Below are 17,571 nucleotides of genomic sequence, written 5' to 3' on the forward strand. Positions count from 1 at the left end.
GGCACGGCACACGAAAGGGTGGGTGACCGGCCTTGGTCGCATGGAAATCGAACGATTATCGTCGGGTTTGTAGTGCATTACGCTACCGCTCCCCACAACAATAAACAACACACAAACGTACATACTATACCACGTGAATGCAAGCACGTGACATGAGGTTCTGCATGGACAGTTTCCTAAAGAACCACCATGAGATGCTGGGTTATTTCATATCAATATACACAGCCACTCACACCCCCACCCTCCACTCACTCTCACCGACTCGCCCCTTACAAACGCTATATGCTCACACATACCTACATCGTACCCACTTGCATGTCCAGTACACCGAGGACATTGTCCTCATCATCGGGTATAATAAAGCCACTGCTGGATCAAGGCCCCTCAAAGCCAACACCATCCCTTCTGGTCCCACGATGCAACAATCCATCTAGCTCCTGCACGAACGTACCATTCCTTGACAAGTCATGTTAATTTTATTTTTACTTGACACACATGGCACCTTTCTGGCACAAATCTGCTACTCCGTTATTATTTTTCTTGACCACCGTTCCTTTTAGAAACATATCCTGCCCAAACCCACGTACCCCTTAATAGTTGTGATGTTAGTTACCTGTGTATGTCCTCTAATCCACGTGCTCCTGTCTCGGAGTGTAATTTGAAGCATGCATCTCTCCATGCTCTTGGCACACCCTTTGGTTTTACCTACGACTAAATGTAAAAAAATAACTACACTATTGTAACTAACCCTAATCCTGACCAAACAAAGAACACTGGATGACGACACACACTGAATATTCTCGACCTGGCAAGAATATGGACAGCAAGTGAAGAGACCCCAATTGAAGGGGATGTGTGTGGGGTCTTCCGGGATATTCCACAAGGATACGGTGCGAGTCTCTGCCTCCTGTAAGTCGTGGGAATATTGACGCCTCTTCACCTTGTGGCCTCTCCTCCCTCAGTGTGATCGCACGTCATTGGTGATGTAAAAAAATAGAATCCACTCAAGAGCCAGACATGACGTGAAAACTGATCCCAACAACATTTGTAGTCAGAGGTTCCATGATTACAAAATGATACGCTTACAATTAAAAAGTGCTTGATATTATCATACAATGCAATATTCCATGTAGTACAATACGACGTAACATAAGATATGGTTAAACAGTGCAGTATCCAGCATTGACGCCTCTGAGAAACTATTTTGACCCTGAGTTATTCGAGTAGTCCTTGTCAGTGGTTAACATTCATAGCCGGCGCTGGCAGCCGCTGCCTGCATGACGTGGTGTTGGGGTGTTGCCTCCCAATCTCTCAGTCTGATCCCAACACGAGACAGACCCTGAATGCGACAAACACGACGTACAACGTCGCAGAAACATAGATACGGGGGGGGAGGAGGAGGAAGCTACACGCTTCGTGGGGACCAGGGCACCACGGAAAAGGCCCATGACAGGCAACGACGCTTTGCCGTAGAGGAGGGGAAAGGGTTGTACAAAACGCAAGTTTCATTTACATGTGCGGGTTACTGATATTACTGCTGATGTTACTCTTTTTAATGTTTTTAGTATTGGTTGGAAGGAATTGAGTGGGCGCACTGGCGCCATATCGCCCACCTATGGAGTGCACAGTGTTCGGGGCTGGGTGCCACTGAGTCGGCCATTGCACACGAGGTCAGAAGCCGAGCGACGAAGGCGGTGGCGTCTTCCTGGGCCACACCGGATTCAGAAAACACCCGACCATGCCCAGCCGGACCTCCAGGATGGTCGGTGATTCTCACACGCAGAGGACGAATTGAGTTACGAGCACCGCTTTTCTCTTGTTATAAAAAAAAAATCTTGCGAGCGTCAATCTCCAGCCATTGTCCCAGAATCGAGGGGGTAGTCTGCAGAATTTAAAGTGCCTTCCAGGTGTGCGGCGATGGCTCCAGACATCCTGCCGTGGTGGGGCTGCACACGACTTCATGTCTACGATGGCCCGCGGCCCCACTGAAGGCTCCATGTGAAGTGTGCCGGTGCCTGACCCCACTCTCTCTGCACCACAGCGGCGCTCTCCCTGCATCCCAGGCCCAGCCCTCACACAGACTGCTCATCGGTTTCGGTGAGCGGGGAGTCGATGTGCACGGCGCAGCTCGGCCGCCGCTCCCACAGCCGGTGGTTGTCGGTGGCCTCGGGATCGCCGCTCATGCTGGTACTAGCCCGACGGAACATGGCGAGTGGCGGGTGCAGGCGCAGGCCCTTCCCCGTCACTACCGAGCCCTCAATTGCCTTCTGCAGCTACACACACACACGCGGTACATACATGCAAACGAATGTACAAAGACCCCCATGTTGCCCACGTAAGTTCTTCGAAAAAGCTCTGGTAGTGAGCATCTATAAAGGTCAGAACATTCGTCCGCCACTTTTGTCTCAGTGCTGACGTTTACACACCGCACCAGGTATTTGTGTGTATATCTGTGTGAATGTGCCAGTTGGCATGTCATACCTCCGGAAGGGCAACGACGCCCACGAGCTTGCCAATGCTGGTCACGTACGCTCGGCTGAGACCCAGCAGAGAGAAGAGTGTGTGGGTCTGCAAGACACGTGACTCTTACTTCACCACTTACATGCCCACCAGCTCCCCCGTCCGCTTGCTCACTTTCAAGTACAGTGACTGGGCTGATACAACTCACTGCATGACAGAACAAGAGAGTAAAACAGGGGAACCTGAATAATCTTTTGGACAGTTGATGGATATGAAAATTACTCTGTAGCAGGGTGGGCAACAAAGTGCTGCTCCTTAGTACGGATAAGAGGTCACTTAAAGGGATCTCAGAAGTAGTTCTGTGATATCTGCTTCGGTGGGCCATTTTGTAAAAGAGTGCCCCTGCTCTGCAAGAGGTCCGAGTAGATACTTTGTCTTGTGACATGAAGAATTTGCAAAATCTCAATTTAATGACTCTTCTTTGCAGGATGCATCGGTGTGAGTTGCTTGTGAGAGCAAGTCCATGGTGGTGTCATTCACAAATTACTAACACTGTGGGACGCAAGGAGCGTGCAGTACTGATATGCGAGATCCAAATGGATTCTTCGTCTTATGCCATGACGCCGATTGCACAATTGAGATCAAATTGGACGAGACAAAAAAAGAAAAAAAAAACAATTACAACATGGTGGCCAGGTCTCCCTTGTGAAATAGACAATGTATGCGAATCGGGCCCCACCAGGTTAATAAAAGGCCATGTGACGGCACTGAGGGAGCCTCGCGTTCACAGTGAATGAACTCAGATTAAGCGCAAATCTGACCAGGGCCCACCTTGTGCAGCGACGTGCGCTCCACGAGCTGGAATGGGGATGGGTCGATCCTGCAGAAGTCAAACTCCACCATCTCGTCCAACTGCTGCTCCTCCCACTCCTCCACCTGCCGAGACAAGCGTGGCGGTGACGAATCGGGTTTCCATCGAGAAGCAAGAGGAACAATGCGGCTCACTCCAAATAAAAATTTTCTCGGTAACTTTTACCATTCTCCAAAATTGTTTTTTTTCCATAAGCAGCCGCTGCTGGGGCAGTGTGTTGGGGTCCACGTGCTGTTTTGACGTTTGTCCTCCTTATAACTGTGATTGGATGTCAAGTATAGCTTATTTTGAAATAAAAATTCAGTTGCCACTTCCTAAATGCATTTAGAAAACTAAATATATATATATATTTTATGTTTGAATGTAGGATCAATATTCTAATGAAATAAACGACTGCCTTTGTCATCCATTTTCCAAACAAAACGACATTGAATCACTTAATGTAATAGATTGAGCTGTAAACCCAGCAGGTGTACTCCTGGACTCAGCCAAAGAGTCATTATCTCTTGTTCCTGTAATGAGCTCTCACCTCCATCTCAGTCATGGAATCCACTTCTGGCTCCTCCTGTGAAGAGATGTGCCGTAGTCATTCCTAATTCCGAGTCCACCTGACATCGCATGATATCACACCCCCTTAACATCACACGACATCATATCCACATCATACGTCATACTGCTATCACACGACATGGCAGCAGTACCATATTCACATCACACCAATATCACTCAACATCACACGGCACCAAACCAACATCAAATTACATCATGCCCTCATACATTACACTATCATTGCATCATACGTATATTACATTTAACATTGCAAAGCATTATACCAACATAACAGACATTACACCAACATCACAACCTCCATCACGGGCATTACACTGTCATTGTACAGCACCATCACTGACCGTGCGCATTTGGTGCAGGTGTGTAACTCTGTGTTATGGACAATCCAGGGCCCATGAGGGCAAAAAAAACGATTCCAGTGTAAGATCGCAAAATCAATAGAAAGGCCAAGGCTTTGACAATTGTTTCACAGAATCATTTCATAGGAAAATAATTTTCATCAATTGTGATTTAAAATGTACTGCACATTATATACAGCAAGTAGTATCTTAAAAAAACTCTCATTTGTTTAAGTAAAGGATACTGGATGAATAATATGGCTTAAATTGCAATGCCTTCATTTAGGCCAAGGTCTAGACCTGGGCCTTGTTGAACAAAGCCGAAGCCTGACCTCTAGGACAAAAACACAAACTTGAGAGTGGAAGATGCCTCTGGGACTGAGGCGTATGAAGATAAGCCGTGCAGTATACAACAATATGACATAGTGACCACAACTGGTTTTAAATTACTGTGGCATATGGACTAAAGAGAAAACCATGCTCACAAGACCACTTACACATGTCACCACGATCAACGCTGTATGAAGGGCGCCCAGTTCACTCTTGTTCAGCCTGCTCTATTGCTGCATTCACCCTGCCTCGCCTGTCCAACTCATGTGGCCAACTGCCTAAATTATAGTTTGAGAAGTGACAGTGCTGGTTGGCTCAAGAGATGTGTGGAGAATGATGGTCTCAGGTAGGTTACTGACAACTGCACACGAGGCCCACTTGGCATATGGACACAGACTTGAACTGCGAACTTGTCATCTGAGTGGCAGAAGAACTGGTAGAATAGGGCTGCTGATATAAATACACAGAGGGGACGTCAGAGCATGGTGGAGATGGCAGGAGCCAAGGCTTGTTTTGCAGGTAGAAGCGGTGGCGAAGCCGAGCTCTGTTATTTTTACTGCAGGAGTGGCAGTGGGGACGCAGCGATGCCCAGCAGTGGCACAGGTGGCAAAATATGTTAACCAGCGGTACCCAGCAGTATGCTGAATGGCGTGCATGATGGGGGCCAGCGTTAAGACTGAGCTATTGTTAATGTGTGGGGGTGGTGGGTGAGCAGCCTCTCTATTCAGTGAGAAATACTGCACCGTGAAGGTCCTTTGAAACTTTTCTCGCTCAGCCTGTCCTACAACCACTGCTAACGCCCCCACTCCACACATCACCACTATCACCATTAACCACCATTATTGAAGAGCCTGCAACAGGGCCAGTTTGCATGGTCAGAGTGATTTGTAAGCATGTAATATGTATCACTTCATCACTCGCAGTGCATGCATCTGATCACAGCTGACAAAAATCTACTTTTTATGATTGAAAAATATATATGTGACTTTAGGCTGATGGAACAAACAAGACAGAACAAGACAACGCACAGTGATAGAATAAAAAACAATCAGCAACAATATCACAGGTAAAAAATGTCTTCGTTGCACTGTTAAATTACGCAACTCCAGGCCAGAACAATACCGTGCCCTGGCTGCGCTACACCGCACTATACTGGTGCACCAGACACACCGTATCACGCCACACCACGCTACACCAAGTCACACGGCAACGCACTATGCTACGGAGCAGCAAAAACAAGAGGCAAGTTTCTTATCATATTGTATCAAAACAAATGTAAAATGTTTAAGAGGAGGCCAGTTGACTTCGTGGGCTGACGCTAATACCCATGTCAGTATGCTTAGTCAGCAATAATGAAACCCTGGTTGCAAATCCTGGGATTCCACATGAGTTTCAGCCAGGGCCTCATGTGCAGGTGCTCTTATGGTTACAATGACTGCACAATGCCAAAAAACATATTTCACTGAATGTCACCTAGCCCAGCTCTGAGAGTTATTTAGCACACCAACAAGGAGACCCCCTCACTCGTGTGAACGGTGCATTCTGGGTACTTGCATATAGCACAAAAATAAAAAATATCGAGTGAAACATCTACGATATCACACCTTGTTCATTCCCTAACATGAAGTGCGGCCCTACTGCCGTCTGGGGGATCATATAGATTCCTCCGTCAGCAGCATTTAGACATCAGAGACCGGAAGAGAAGAGAAAGGACTAACAGGATCTTCCCCATTATATTTTAATGCCGGCTCTGTGTTGTGTCTGTGGGAGAGAACTGCAGGCATCAGCCAGTGGGCATAACTCAGAACACCAGGCAGCCACTGAATCTGGAAAAGTGTTTCACTTCTGCTTGCTGTGGTTTTCAGTTTACAAGCTGCATTTCACATCACAAACCTCTTTTGAAATCCAGGATTCACTTGCAGTTATTTTTCCATTGTGGTCATGTGATGAGATTTGTCACATCCCTTAAGAGACAGCTGAAATTTCTGTCAATTGAGACGCGTTCGCATTTAGATGCTGTGTAAATCCAAATAGTATAAACTGGACTTGAGGAGTGTGTTCCTATGATGATGAGACATATGCTCTTAAGTGGGCACACATTCTGCACCACCAATCCATTCTCTATCTCCACACTTGCAGCTGTTACGCAGCAGGGAAACACGTTTCCAGAAGCAAGTGCAGCCTAGTGTTGTGCTTCCATGCTGCTGCTGGTGGTGGCGGCAGGACGCGGAGTGGTTAGTGATAGCAGAGGGGCCGTTCCGGCTGGGTTAGTGCCGAGTGCCGTGGGGGATACGGAGGCCATAGCAAGTTTTGGTGAGGTGTCCACGTTCAGCCTCCCAGGACCCGGACACTCCCAGTGACGCAGCGTGCTTCGAATGGGCCCGAGTGCAATCACTGGAATGAGGCCCTCTGTCCAATATCCACCCTTATTCACCCAATTGTACTGCCTGCACACTCGATAGCTACACGACTGACATGCTCCTCATTCGCTCAGCACTCTCACTGCTTCCACTGCCAGTAATCAATAATGATTACCAGGGATAAAAGTTATCACAAATGATTCTGAGTGGCAGTCATCTCCCACTTCTGCAAAGTCCTTCCTCCTACCTTTAAAAGCTTTTACCTCTGATCCAATTTCCTCCAATTCTCCCACCCCCCTCACTTCCTCTTGCAGAAACTACTGTCACAAATCAGGGAGGATGCTGTTTTTTCCGCTACAGCTCTTAAATCTGGAGTGGCCTCTCCTTGCCATGTTTCTCTCTCTGTTTAAGTCAACACTGAAGGCATCTGTACCTGTGTATGTTAGCATGGTTAGCTAGGTACGGTGCGAAAGAAGTTCAACATACAAGTGTGTAACCCACATACACCTGTCTTCACATCAGTGTGCACTGTGTATATGGACATATTCTTAGGTTTTTTCGGTAAAGTCACGTAGGTAAAAAATTTCAATTAAAATTAATAAAAGTTAAATTAAAATAAAAAATCACGATGTTTCGGAGGCAACACAAGCTTCCGTCTTCAGGTGGAACCGTCACAGCCACGACAGCTGTATCAAGTAAATGAGAGATTACAAGAGCTACCACTCCGTATATATAATGGTTGAGGGGGGAAGGGCCCAGAAAGGCACGCTTTTTATTAATATGGTAAGGTGAGGCTTAAGACTAAGAATAGACTGCATAACAAAAAACCGAGCCTTTGTTATGGAGAGGTGCGGTTTGTGACTAACGCCTAGCCTACATAACAAAAGTGTGAAAAAAGAAAAAACTAAAACCTGGTAAAACAAAACTGGCTGTCTATCAGTAACCTGTAATAGTTGTCTGTCAAATAAGATGGTCCAAATAAGTGTAGTTAAATCTTTTTTGCATGGTTAATCACATCTTTCCAATGATTACTCAGTTTGTAACCATCATCACGGTTGAAATTATGTCTGTGTTTGTATATTTGTATGGCTTCGTGTACAAACCTTTGATGGTAGCCAGGAGGTTTGCAGAGCACCTTGGTCTCGGAAAAGACAATTTCATTAAAGCCCACAGAGTTGTAGCAATGATCGGCCACGGCCGAAGAATCAATTCTGCCTTGTTTCAGATCTGACTTGTGCTCGCGGACACGATCAGAAACATGACGTTTCGTTTCTCCAATGTAGCAATCACCACAACTGCAACTCAGTTTGTAGACTCCAGGATACTGTAAGTCAGGAACGACATCCTTCACAGATGGAATCAGATCACGGATTTTATGCACTGTACTGAATCGGACTTGGATCTTATGTTTGTTTAGAATTTTGGAGATCTTTTTGGTCACGCCTGCTATGTATGGTAACGTGATAGTTTTGGTCGGAGTTTCATGTGGCTGTTTCTGTATGGTGGGAGAAACAGCTTGGCGGATGGTGCGGTCAGAGTATCCGTTCATCCTAAGGGCCCGATGTACATGTCTAAATTCACCGGCCAGGTGGTGTTGGTCAGAAATGCCATGGGCTCTGTGGTATAGCGTTTTGATGAGAGAATTCTTTTGAGATGGGTGGTGGTGGGAATCCGGTTTCAAGTAGGAATCTGTGTGGGTGGCTTTCCTGTAGACAGGATGTCCCAAGGATCCGTCAGGTCTCCTCTCAAACAGAATATCCAAGAATGGTAGTTTACCATCTTTCTCCACTTCCATGGTGAATCTGATGGATGGGTGTCTGGAATTGATGTGGTCCAAGAAGTGGTTCAATGCTGGGAGGCCATGTGGCCAGATGACGAAAGTGTCATCCACATACCTCTTCCACAGGGAAGGACGCAGGGTGGATGTCTGGATGGCGTCTGATTCAAACTTTTCCATGAACATGTTGGCTATCACTGGTGACAAGGGGGAGACCATAGGGGTACCCTCATTCTGTTTGTAGAAGGTGCCATTCCAAGTAAAATAGGTGTCGGTGAGGCAATGCCTAACCAGCGCAGGTACATCAGAATTCAATCCATGTTGGACTAAGTCCTAAATTATTGTTAGGGTGTCCGGTACTGGGACTTTGGTAAACAGAGATACTACATCAAAACTGACGAGGATGTCATCAGGAGATAGTACCATGTCCTTAACCATAGAGACTAATTGGGTTGAGTTGAGTACTGCCGAAGAGGTCTTGCCTGTGATGGTTAAGGACATGGTACTATCTCCTGATGACATCCTCGTCAGTTTTGATGTAGTATCTCTGTTTACCAAAGTCCCAGTACCGGACACCCTAACAATAATTGAGGACTTAGTCCAACATGGATTGAATTCTGATGTACCTGCACTGGTTAGGCATTGCCTCACCAACACCTATTTTACCTGGAATGGCACCTTCTACAAACAGAATGAGGGTACTCCTATGGGCTCCCCCTTGTCACCAGTGATAGCCAACATGTTCATGGAAAAGTTTGAATCAAACGCCATCCAGACATTCACCCTGCATCCTTCCCTGTGGAAGAGGTATGTGGATGACATTTTCGTCATCTGGCCACATGGCCTCCCAGCATTGAACCACTTCTTGGACCACATCAATTCCAGACACCCATCCATCAGATTCACCATGGAAGTGGAGAAAGATGGTAAACTACCATTCTTGGATATTCTGTTTTGAGAGGAGACCTGCCGGATCCTTGGGACATTCTGTTTACAGGAAAGCCACCCACACAGATTCCTACTTGAAACCGGATTCCCACCACCACCATCTCAAAAGAATTCTCTCATCAAAACGCTATACCACAGAGCCCATGGCATTTCTGACCAACACTACCTGGCCGGTGAATTAAGACATGTACATCGGGCCCTTAGGATGAACGGATACTCTGACCGCACCATCCGCCAAGCTGTTTCTCCCACCATACAGAAACAGCCACATGAAACTCCGACCAAAACTATCACGTTACCATACATAGCAGGCGTGACCAAAAAGATCTCCAAAATTCTAAACAAACATAAGATCCAAGTCCGATTCAGTACAGTGCATAAAATCCGTGATCTGATTCCATCTGTGAAGGATGTCGTTCTTGACTTACAGTATCCTGGAGTCTACAAACTGAGTTACAGTTGTGGTGATTGCTACATTGGAGAAACGAAACGTCATGTTTCTGATCGTGTCCGCGAGCACAAGTCAGATCTGAAACACGGCAGAACTGATTCTTCGGCCGTGGCCGATCATTGCTACAACTCTGTGGGCTCTCATGAAATTGTCTTTCCGAGACCAAGGTGCTCTGCAAACCTCCTGGCTACCATCAAAGGTTTGTACACGAAGCCATACAAATATACAAACACAGACATAATTTCAACCATGATGATGGTTACAAACTGAGTAATCATTGGAAAGATGTGATTAACCATGCAAACAAGATTTAACTACACTTATTTGGACCATCTTATTTGACAGACAACTATTACAGGTTACTGATAGACAGCCAGTTTTGTTTTACCAGGTTTTAGTTTTTTCTTTTTCACACTTTTGTTATGTAGGCTAGGCGTTAGTCACAAACCGCACTTCTCCATAACAAAGGCTCAGTCTTTTGTTATGCAGTCTATTCTTAGTCTTAAGCCTCACCTTACCATATTAATAAAAAGCGTGCCTTTCCATGCCCTTCCCCCCTCAACCATTATATATACGGAGTGGTAGCTTTTGTAATCTCTCATTTACTTGATACAGCTGTCGTGGCTATGACGGTTCCACCTGAAGATGGAAGCTTGTGTTGCCTCCGAAACGTCGTGATTTTTTATTTTTATTTTACTTTTATTAATTTTAATTTCAATTTTTAACCTACGTGACTTTACCGAAAAAACCTAAGAATATGAATCCTTGCAGTCACGAAAGCTTCAAATCTAGAATGTATATGGACAGTCTCACTGTCCTCTCTGTATGCGGATCGTTAGTAACAGCTGATGATTACTATCAACCACGACTAGCTCACAAGAATACTCTGGTTATCGTGACAGAAACTGCTTCAGCACCACAACTTCACCGATATTCATGCTCTCACTGCCTAATGTTAAATGTGGTATTTCTAATATATTACCCTTTTGATATATTTATTTCACACATGTTCATAGTGGGACCTGTACATTGTAGTGTGCCCTATATCCATGCTGTACCTCATGCCCACGCCTGAGTGCTAATGAGCTAATGTGTGAGTGGCCAAGGCGTGGCTGCCGTTCCTGTGAACTCCACAAACGAAACGTGGCCATGCAAAGAAAATTCTGAGCATTGCAAACTCGTATTGTTTGGTCCTTGCACTCACCATATCCCTACCACTTACTCAAACTGTGAAGCCAACCAGCCACCAATACTACTAATATTACGACTACCCTTGACACTACCCAACCAACCAGCCAACCAGCCACTTGCACCAGATCTACCCCTGACTCTAATGCTTCCCCTAACCCCACCGCCTGCGCATTGCCTCCATTTCATGTTCTGTTTGCATTTATATTTCGGTCAGTGCTACCCTATGCAGGCCGAACAGTGGACACCCCACCGCACGAGGAGAGGGGACATGGCGACAGGATGAGGGCAGTGCGGATCTACGTTGGCGTATGCATTAGCGAGAATCACAATGCATAGAGACATTGGCAGCCTTAGTCTTAGTGTTACAATAACAAACTAGAATCACTCCACAAGCAAGCTCCGTCCGCCACTCTGGGCAGAGGCCACTTACCACGACATATATTTTGACCCGTTTTTGTTTTCGGCTTTCGAGGGTCTCACATTTGGTGGAGCTCTTTGGAGAGGAGAGACACGGCAGTGTACAGCACTCTTTTAACACACGCCACCATGCGCCCCGCACCACAGATGCCCGCTTCCCACGCGACAAGGCGTCCGGGCCTTGTCATGAGGCTGCATCGTCACTCACCAGCCCACGGCGTTGGTGAGCAAGCAACTCCACAGCAGCGGCGACATCGGGTCAATGCTATGTGTGCAGTACATGTGTATCACGTGTCGCTTTACTGCACGGGTGGGCGCAAGATAAATAATGATGATGGTGTTGTCTGGAGTGCGCCATAGTGTCTTGGAATGCGGTGAAGATGAAGTGTACTTTATTAAAAATTGTCGACTCTACTGTTATAAGCAGCACTTCACTGTGACAGAGGAATCGGTTCACGGAGAGGGCCTCCTCTGTGTGTGGCTCTGTGATCAGAGGATTCTGTGCGGAGTGTACAGTTAAATGTCTCAATTATGAGCGAGACACTCTTCAACCTATTAATGTAAATGTAACATAATAGGCATAGCAATTTACAATGATGGAGTGAAGAGTTTGCAGTGAAGTGTCTGGAGTGAGGCAGTAGGTGGGAAGTATGTGGAGCTCAGCATCGTATATCTAGAGTGATGAATCTGTGGTGAGGTGTCTGTAGTCTGTATTGCGTTTGTAGTGAGTTGCCTGTATTGAGGGATCTGGTGTCTCCTACCTCTGCCTCGGTCTCATCCTCACTGGGACTCGAGCAGAAGATGGTGTTTAGAGCAACTCGTGGGCTCTCCTGCCCTATAGCATCACACCATAGCACACCACGTCACAACAAAATACGAAACACCACATCCGCAATACCATAAAACACCATGCCACACCAACCACTCAACACAGCATACCACAAAACACCATGTCATGCCACGTCACACCATGCCACAGCATTCCTATCAAAACCATACCACACATTATGACCATGTTACAGGGTGACATGGTCGCATGCTGGCTCATCATGGCTGAATTTGTATGTGTGACACTGCGATAATCTGTATCTCAAATGTCTGGAAAGTAATTTTGTTTTTTCATCAACCAAGGAGGTACATTTCCTTGCATACATCTCCTGCCAGGCTTTCTGGGCCAGGCCACCTAGGCGAGAGGGGAGGGCAGGCCTCGGGCCTCCCAGCCTCTGATTTGTTACACAGACACAGTCCTGAATTTCATGGCTAAGTGACTCATGACTGCATCCTGAACTAAAAGCAACGAAGTTGCAGTGTTTAGCACAGGATGGGCTTGCAGAGCCTAACAAAGTTTTGCACGATAAAATCGCAACGTCGGCCGAGGGTTGGGCATGTTGTGTTGTGCGGTGTTCCGCCACTCTGTACCTGCCCTCCTCTCCAAGGCCTGTGCTGAAAGTGTGTTGGGCGTTTGCTTCATCGCCGATTTGAGTGGTTTCCCATTCGTGCTCTGCTCATGGGAGGTGGGAGGTGGGCAGCAAAGTGTCCCACAACATGAGTCGTTTGTGCATGACAGCAACATTGTGTGCGACTTGCCTGCTTCAATCATTCACCTGCAGCGCTTAAAACATTATCCAGACTACCCCTAAAGACGTTCACTGGCTCTCACTAACCTCGACATGAACGTAGAAAAGTTTAATCGTCAAACCCACCACGACATGAAATAAGAACTATCTATTTAAGTCAGTAGGTCTCTAAATAAGTAATTGGGTGTCTATGTAAGTCTATGGATTTGTTTTATGTAAGTCAATGAATCAACTTGTGAATATGTATCTACATTTATTTACCACATAGTACACCACTGTCCGATTTGGTCATTCTCCAGCAGCAGTTCAAATGTTCAGGTCACTCCAGTTCACTCTTGCTAATGTGGCTATCCTAGTATCTTGAGTTCTCATCTGGTTAAACAAATACACTTGAACTTGTTTACCAGACTACTTCTGAAGCTGTCCACTGAACATATGGTTGCTATATCCTTTATTTAAGCAGGGGATGAAATATACCCATGAAGACACATGGCACTGCATGGTCTCTGGATACACTAAATAACTACAGACACTTCATTACAGACTCGTATAAACCTTGCTGATCAACGCTGCCATGATACAAAAGAAGAAAACCCCCCAATGCTCGGCCCCACCTGCAGGGTCTTGCCATCATCGTTGATGCTCAGCACAGCGCCGTTGAGTGCTTTGTTGGGGGCAGCGCTGGCGGAGGCGGCGGCAGTAGTGGTGGGTGTGAGGGAGCGACGCTCCAGATGCTGCAGCCTGCGGTCACGGCCGGCCTGCCGGTCCAGCAGCACCTGCAGCTCGCTGCGCTCCACCGAGCCCAGCAGGATCATCGAGTCTGCAGGTGGGGACATGCGGAGGACACGCGGGGGACATACGGATCCCAAAATGAACTCACCCCACACTGCCAGGACACTGGAGGACAGAGTTGCCAACTTAGCATTTATATCGCTTAATCTCGTGACCTTTTTGTATTCCATAGCAACAAATTTTGTCAAAGCGATTCACGACAAATCTAGCGACGTTCTGGGATGAGGACATTCTGCCTATGTATGTATGTATGTTGAAATTCTTTTTCACCATACGTAGCCAACTGTGCTAAATGGAGATCCGGGGGAATTACAACAAACTAAACACAAAAAGCAGTTCTAAAGAAATTAGTTTTCAATGGAGATTTAAAAGTGCATTTCTTCAGTCGCTTCCTAATATTGGAAGGAAGAGCGTCCGCAAAATGCATCAGAAAGCACGCGATGCAGTAACCATCTCTGTTCGATGGTTAGCATTCAAGAGTGATCGCAGGTGCGTGTTAAGAATTCTGCATCTGTTTACTGTGTTTAACACCTAGTAAAATGTCAAGTGGTAAAATGTTTCAGAAGGTCTATCTAGTGACATCTCGTGACTCTTTGAAGTATGTAAGGCGGCTTCTGTTTTAACGAGTCGGTGACGTTGGCGGTGGCCTTTGTGGGGCCCGGCCCTGAGGCCCAGCTCACCAGACGAGTCAACAAGTGGGAAGGACTTGAGGCTGGAGCTGCACAGCAGCTCCTTGAGGTCGCGGTACTTGCACACGTACGAGATGAAGCACACGTCGCGCACCATGATGTCCTCCACAAAGATGTTGTACGTCCTGCGCGGTGCAGTCAAAACGTTTCGGTTACTCTCGCGTAATAATGGCTACACGGGTGCAGCACGGGGACTACGCATCCTCCAAGTCGAGGACGATCGGGGATGATCATGGCTCCAGAGTTCCCTCGCGATCCACCCTCCAGCACCTCTGCAGTTACACGCGGAGGGCAGTTGTTACACTGATGAAGTAGGACATGTATTATGTCACTACATGACTGGTGCAGTTACTCCTCCGTGGAGGAGGCTTGTGAAGGGACACTACTGGTTAGGTGGAGCCAATAACTGTCTGGCAACAACAGAAGGCAGAACAATGCTCACAACAATGAGCGGAATGCTGGGTTGCTAAATCACACCAAGGTGACACAGCAAGGACCGCAGGTGGTGTATCTGCCAGTAATCTCATTCAATCAACCCAAAAGAGGTGTTTGTCTTGTGATCTCCTAATAATGAGCCTCCCACACTCCACGTGGCCTCGAAGTACACCTAGCCTGGCACAATCGCCATGGTGACATCGCCAGCACTTAGTGGTTAATGGTGTTGTTATGTTATGCTCATCACCAAACCAGTGATGTTATACACGCGCGCTCACTCTGTGTTCCCCCAGCCCAGATCGGGCAGGTACGGCAGCTTCTTGATAAGGATGACGCTGTCGTAGAGTGAGGGCTGCAGCGCCTGCGCCACGGCATTGGCGAGGATGACAGCGATGAGCACAGGCAGGATGTGCGAGATCTGCCCCGTGAGCTCGAACACGATCACTGACGTGGACACGGTGTGTGTCACGGCGCCCGTGAGCGCCGCCGCTCCTGCACACACAGGCACGGTCTTGCATGCGGGCACACTTGTCTATCGACACACGTTCGAAGAGAGACCACCTGAATTTGTTTCCCGCTCACAGCCAAAAACAATTATCTGAACCAGTCCTGGGCCTCCCCCCAGTTGAATCAGCCTTACATGACTACCTGGTGCAGTGTATATACATCAGCACCAGAGAGACAAAGGTAGTCGGAATTACAGCCAAACCACGCCCTTGTGCGTCGTGCCGGCCTCACAAGTGCTCGCCAACGACACTTGCCCCCAAAGTCTATGGATGCTGCATGGGGGATCCTTGTTTTTGTGTGATAACCTAGTAGGCACGTGCATGTACACACCTACGACGGCGTAGCCGCCTGGTACAATGTGGTAGACCTTGTCCTCGGAGTGGATTCCGTCCGGGAACCAGGAAGCCATGGTTTCTCCAACGAGGCGGCCGAAGGCAGCTCCTGCACGGGGGAACGGAAGTTGAGTGAAGGCTGCACAGAGAGCCATGGAGAGGCATGGAGAGGCACGGAGACACACCGTGATGCACGCAAGAGGCCCAGAGATACACGCAGATATAGGAGGCATGTGGGCACACGGGAACACATCAAGACACTCGGGATTGCTTTAAGATGCACGGGAACACATGCACCAGATATACACAGAGAGATGTGCGGAAGCTATAAAAGGCACGGTGGCGAGCAATGAGGAGAAGACGTTCGTGTAGGCCGCGGAATCACTTACCGATGACGAACACGGGCATGAATGATCCACACGGCACAGGCATCGTGGTTGCCAGGGCACTCATCCAAAACTGGGGCACAGAGAAGGGTGGCTGCTATCAGCCCCAACAACAGCAGCACAGCACAACAGAGACCAGCACATCAAACTATAGCACAGTACAACACAGCGCAATAGACTATAGCAGAGCACAACATATGCCAGCCCAGAAAAAGACAGCTCAGAGCACATCAGAGCACAGCACAGGACAATAGCACACACCACGCAGGGGAGAATAGTGCAGCACAAATGCATAGCGTAACACACAATAACATTGCACGATGTGCCAACACCGTGTCATGTTGCAAGACTATGAGCAATCTAACCCTTCAGGAGGGTTCTGCTATATTGTTTTTTTTTACCAATTCCATGAATTAGAGTTTGGCTTCATGACAGAAAAAGCCCGGGGAACCCAGATAAAACGCACCACGCCCATGAGGGTAACACTCGAAGCTTCATACATATACATTCAAGAATTCATGCTGCTCTGCCATCTCCTGGCCTCCTCAGTGTGCATAGACGTGGGGTCCTGGAGGAGCCCGGGACAGCGCCTGGGTCGTGAAACCTCATCGCAGTGGCACCTTCATGATGATGAAGACTAAAAGAATGATGAAGACATTGGCGTTCGGGTGCTTCCAGTGGCTGGCATTGTCCAGGAGGTCGAACTCGTGCGCGACGCCCTCCTTCACCCACGTGCGGTTGTCGAACAGCGTGTTGATGATCTCCCTCTGCGTCAGCTGTCAAGGCACAGCGCACGGCATGGGCGTCACTCGCACCACACCCCTACAGCCGCCCCCATCGCCCCCCCATCACCCCTGAATGCCCCCATCACCTTCCATTGCCTCCCATCGTCCCCCATCACCCCCCACAGTCCAAAGCAACAGCGTCCTATGCTAGAGACGTGTGCAGTGAGGATGGGAAGGGATTGTGGTCACACCAGCCACGAGATTCACAAAAACAATAACCGCCGTTCGCCACTAAGTGGCGGTGACGCCACCACAGCGCTTGTGCCAGGCTATGTGAACGTTAAGGCCACGTGAAGTGTGGAATTCCTGCTGGCAGGTCACGGGATAGACCCAGGTGCCATGGGTTGCCTGACTG

At 47.7% G+C, this 17,571-nt stretch overlaps 1 protein-coding gene across 6 annotated transcripts in view; it reads right to left on the reverse strand.

The window, feature by feature from the left end:
* Positions 1 to 1,549: 1,549 nt before the first annotated feature.
* The window catches only part of LOC144944978 (chloride channel protein 2-like), a 111,863-nt gene continuing 95,841 nt past the window's right edge, over positions 1,550 to 17,571 (reverse strand). For 5 of the 6 annotated variants that reach the window (XM_078873098.1, XM_078873097.1, XM_078873096.1 and 2 more), the window contains 13 exons: positions 17,052 to 17,207; positions 16,435 to 16,504; positions 16,044 to 16,154; positions 15,485 to 15,698; positions 14,763 to 14,896; positions 13,905 to 14,110; positions 13,133 to 13,214; positions 12,475 to 12,548; positions 11,727 to 11,789; positions 3,861 to 3,896; positions 3,292 to 3,396; positions 2,482 to 2,568; positions 1,550 to 2,273 (listed from right to left, as the gene is read on the reverse strand). In XM_078873098.1, the coding sequence (XP_078729224.1) occupies positions 2,073 to 2,273; positions 2,482 to 2,568; positions 3,292 to 3,396; positions 3,861 to 3,896; positions 11,727 to 11,789; positions 12,475 to 12,548; positions 13,133 to 13,214; positions 13,905 to 14,110; positions 14,763 to 14,896; positions 15,485 to 15,698; positions 16,044 to 16,154; positions 16,435 to 16,504; positions 17,052 to 17,207 (1,539 nt within the window). In that variant the 3' untranslated portion in view covers positions 1,550 to 2,072. The remainder of the gene's footprint in view (positions 2,274 to 2,481; positions 2,569 to 3,291; positions 3,397 to 3,860; positions 3,897 to 11,726; positions 11,790 to 12,474; positions 12,549 to 13,132; positions 13,215 to 13,904; positions 14,111 to 14,762; positions 14,897 to 15,484; positions 15,699 to 16,043; positions 16,155 to 16,434; positions 16,505 to 17,051; positions 17,208 to 17,571) is intronic. The other variant, XM_078873099.1, reaches the window with a different exon arrangement.

Source organism: Lampetra fluviatilis, chromosome 36 (assembly GCF_964198595.1).
Source record: "Lampetra fluviatilis chromosome 36, kcLamFluv1.1, whole genome shotgun sequence".
NCBI classification, from domain to species: Eukaryota; Metazoa; Chordata; class Hyperoartia; order Petromyzontiformes; family Petromyzontidae; genus Lampetra; species Lampetra fluviatilis.